This window comes from Octopus bimaculoides, chromosome 20, assembly GCF_001194135.2.
Source record: "Octopus bimaculoides isolate UCB-OBI-ISO-001 chromosome 20, ASM119413v2, whole genome shotgun sequence".
Lineage (NCBI taxonomy): Eukaryota > Metazoa > Mollusca > Cephalopoda > Octopoda > Octopodidae > Octopus > Octopus bimaculoides.
In genome coordinates, this window is record NC_069000.1 from 40917071 (window position 1) to 40921753 (window position 4683).

General features: G+C 38.4%; 1 protein-coding gene across 1 annotated transcript in view; it reads left to right on the forward strand.

Annotated features, from left to right (window-relative positions):
• The window catches only part of LOC106877958 (uncharacterized), a 67668-nt gene that overhangs the window by 2388 nt on the left and 60597 nt on the right, over positions 1-4683 (forward strand). Inside the window, exons 2-3 of the mRNA XM_014927036.2 lie at positions 2918-2964; positions 3357-3375. Of these exons, the coding sequence (XP_014782522.2) occupies positions 2918-2964; positions 3357-3375 (66 nt within the window). The remainder of the gene's footprint in view (positions 1-2917; positions 2965-3356; positions 3376-4683) is intronic.

Genomic DNA, 4683 nt, shown 5'->3' on the forward strand with positions numbered 1-4683 from the left:
TATATATAGATAGATAGATAGATAGATAGATAGATAGATATACACATACACTTCTGATTGGATCCTATGGAAGAAGTGCTTGAAGACCCTTTCCACAACCTTTCTAAGTCTTTTTTTTTTACATTTTCAAGTTGCAAGATTCATTACTGCATTGAAATCGTCCAGTCACAGTTATCTTTGTCTTTCATTGTTCCAAAGGCAATGAAATATATGCCATTCAAAGTGTTTATATAACCAACAACTTCATTTACGGAAAATAGTAAACCTTTTATTCGAAAAATCTTTATTGTTACAAAACAGAATTTTCTAACATTTTTGCTAACAGCAATCCTTTATATGTAAACGAATATTCCCACGTGTGTAGGATTCTAAAAAATCTCTTTTCTCAATAAACTGATTTTATTAACTAACAACAAACTCATTTCCTCTATTCTGCACTTTAAATGAAAGCTAATTTTAACTGAATAGTTGTATAACATTACAGCCTTTAAAACTAAAACAAAAATCACAGACCTCCAGTACTTCCTTTGTGGACTTCAGTTCAGAAACACCTGTTACAAATGCTAATGGCATAAACAGTAAAATTCTGGATAAAATGCTTTGCGGTGTTTAATTACATCTCTGTGAGTTCTAAGTTCATGTCTCTCCACAGTAGAAGTACTGTCCTCGAGTGAGTTTATTGAAAGGTGGGTGAAAGTTGCGAAAATGGCTAGAGTGGATGGTACCTCTCTAAGTGTAGACCTGAGAATCGGTGAGAAGGACTTGGAGAGGGCACCTGCTCTCGGGGTTTCAGGGAAATCTCGGACAGTGGGGTTCTTCGATTATCCTTATTGGCTTTCCTGTATCAAGAGGGCCACATCTCCATCATCCTCCACGCCACTTTTTCTTTGTAACCTTTGTATGCTATGCATATGTCCCTTCCTTTCAGTGTATACATTTTTTATCATTTCATTATATGTAAACCTCCACATTTTATGTCTGTCTTTGTATTGTCCTCCTCATTTGCTGCCCTTGTGGCAAATAAATGATATCATTATCATTATTAAGGCAGCAAGCTGACAGACACATTAGCACGCCGGGCTAAATGCTTAGCGGTATTTCGCCGAGGTCGACTTTACCTTTCATCCTTTCGAGGTCGATAAAATAAGTACCAGTGAAACACTGGTGTCTATGTAATCGACACATCCCCTCCCCCAAAATGGCTGCCCTGGTGGTAAAATTTGAAACCACTATTATTATTGTTGTTGTTGTTGTTGTTGTTGTTATTGTTGTTGTTGCTGTTGTAGTTGTCATTATTATTATTATTATTATTATTATTATTATTATTATTATTATTATTATTATTATTATTGTTGTTGTTGTTGTTGTTGAATGAGAGAGCATACCATCAAAGTGACACTGAGGTACAAATATACGAAACTCAATATGCCCATCAAGACCACCCGTCTAATAATAAGGGTATACCAGGTACATGCATCACAACCGTATGTGCGGCATGGTGATCTCATATCAAGATAAATAGCGCATGACCTTGTAGGTGGGGCCCAGTTAGAATTTTCTTCAGGTCAAATAGCCCATCGTGCTCAGAATGTCATGAATAAAGCTTGTTTATGGATGTTGAAAGAAACACCCATGTTTCCTGAAGTGAATTATTCAAACCCCAAAGAATTCCTCTCAACACATGGCTATGATGCTTCCCCACTACCTCTGCTCGTGATCAGAGATGCACATATCGTCAGGAACCAAGGGACATGCTCAACTGGTTAAGGTCAAACAACTGACAAGCAAATCTGTGGTATTCAGCAGAATATTTGCTGTAGCCCATCTTTCATACCAAGACAAAACAATGTACATGATAACACTTCCAATCAGTTAAGATCAGAAGCCATGAGAGCCACTGCCTGGTACTGCAGTACTTTACCTTTCATCCTTTCTGGGTCGATAAATTAAGTACCAGCGAAGTACTAGCGTCAATGTGATCGACTTACCTCCTCTCTACAAATTTCAGGCCTTGTGCCTATAGTAGAAAGGCTTATTATTATTATTATTATTATTATTATTATTATTATTACTACTACTACTACTACTACTACTACTACTACTACTACTACTACTACTACTACTACTACTACTACTACTACTATCAAGGTGGCAAGCTGACAGGATCGTTAGCACACCGGGCTAAATGCTTAGCGGTTTTTCGTCTGCCGCTACGTTCTGAGTTCAAATTCCATCGAGGTCTATTTCGTCTTTCATTCTTTTGGGGTCGATAAATACCACGGGCATATGGCATAGTGATTAAGAGCGCGGGCTACTAACGTCAAGATTCCGAGTTCGATTCCAGGCAGTGACCTGAATAATAATAATAATAATAATAATAATAACAATAACAACATCGAAAAATACCTTAGGAATGAGAGCCCAGGTTCGAAATTTCCCCAAGACACCTGATGAAGGCTGGAGGGTATATCAGCCGAAACGTTGTGTTAACAACAAACAAGATGAGGACAAATATCCGTCAAATGTAAATGATGTAAATAAATTAAATACCAGATGCGTACTGAGGTTGATCTAATCGACGAGACCCCCTCCCCACCAAAATTTAAGGCCTTGTGCCTAGAGTAGAAAGTATTATTATTTTTTGTTTAAGGCGGTGAGCTTGGAGAATCATTAGCACCCCGGGTAGAATATCTAGTGACATTTCATCTGTCAACGTTCTGAGTCCAAATTCTGTTGAGTTCGACTTCGCCTTTCATCCTTTCGAGGTCGATGAAATAAGTACGAGATGAACACTAGGGGCGATCTAATCGACTTACCCTTCCCTCGAACCTGCTGGCCTTGTGCCAAAATTTGAAACCATTATCATTACCTTTAGTCACACTGAGGCATATAATATGTTATTGCTTTTCTTTTGCAGACCAGAAATATTTATCGTTCACTTGTTACTATTGGCTTCAGGAGAATGTAAGTCTGTCTATCTATCTATCTATCTATCTATCTATCTATCTATCTATCTATCTATCTATCTATCTATCTATCTATCCATCCATCCATCCATCCATCCATCCATCCATCCATCTATCTATCTATCTTTCCCTTTCTCGCACCGTCTCTATACTTGTATTTCTCATCACTTCTTATCGTTTTCAGCTCATTGAACTTTTTCTACTCTTTCACTCTTCTCTTTTCCGTAAGTTTCGTTTCTCCTTTCCCATTTTTAAACTTCTTTCTAACCGCCACTTTTATACGCTCCTTTATTGTTTTTAATCTCTATCTATCCCGCTGTCTTTCTCCTCTTTAAAAATGTGATTTTATTGACAATATTTCTCACCAAATTTTCCTTTCTCTCTCTACAGTTTTTCAAGTCGTTTACAGGTAAGTTGACAGATTTCATCTCTAAGTCATTCACGTTTTAGACACCTCCTTTCATGTACCAGCTTGATATTACCTTCCCAAAGAGCAGTCATCTTTGCAATTAAACTGTTTTTATTAAATGAAACAATGCTATAAAGCGAGAATGTTACTTTGTTATTGGAAACACGAGCGCTTTCTTCATATCTACCAACAGATTCATGACTACCATATATAAGTCTGGATCATGGATTTCCTTTGTTTATGCTTCTGCATTGACGGTTTTTACCACGTATGTGGAAAACAACGAGTGCAAATTAGTGTAAATGCTCATTGCATTGATGCTTCTATCTTTGATTTAGTGCATCAACAAAACTAATAAAGACTGGGTAATGCCACCAGATATATTCTGGAGTAACTTGCTTTCAGTTAGGATATGCCCTAAAATGCAACATCTGACAACAGTCAGTAGCGCCACTATAGCTATACGGTCTAGTATCAGACGAGGAAGGAAGCACGGTCCCTGGATCAATCGCAACCTAGAGGGCTCCAATTTCCGCAGCGTTCCATTAGAGCTCATTAGTTCAGCTAACTCCCGTGCAGCAATGGTTTCCTAACCCTAATACTTTAACTACACGCTCCTCAGCATAATGAATTTTTGTTTTGGACAATATACATTTGTTATTCTGGAGAAATATTCGTTTGCGTATTTTCCGTAAATGTCCCCGTCCATCTCTGCACTTGTCACACCTTTCTTTTTGAGAGTAGTCTTTATCATTTCAATATATGTTCTCACGCTCCATTTCCTTCCTGTCAACATTATTAGCTGGCCACATTAACAATGGGTCCTTTCGAGGCCCGGAGCATCCCGTAGAAGTGAGCTTTGATACTTTAAATTACCCTGCCAGAGATTTTAAAAGTAGTATGTTTTTGAAGTAATAATATACAGCTCATTTTTTTTTTGTAAATTCTAAAACTCTACGGTTGTACATCAAATTCTATATAAGTAGATTGTTGTTGGCACTCCGTCGCTTACGACGTCGAGGGTTCCAGTTGATCCGATCAACGGAACAGCCTGCTCGTGAAATTAACGTGCAAGTGGCTGAGCACTCCACAGACACATGTACCCTTAACGTAGTTCTTGGGAATATTCAGCGTGACACAGTGTGACAAAGCTGACCCTTTGAATTACAGGCACAACAGAAACAGGAAGTAAGAGTGAGAGAAAGTTGTGGTGGAAGAGTACAGCAGGGTTCGCCACCATCCCCTGCCGGAGTCTCGTGGAGCTTTAGGTGTTTTCGCTCAATAAACACTGACAACGCCCGGTCTGGG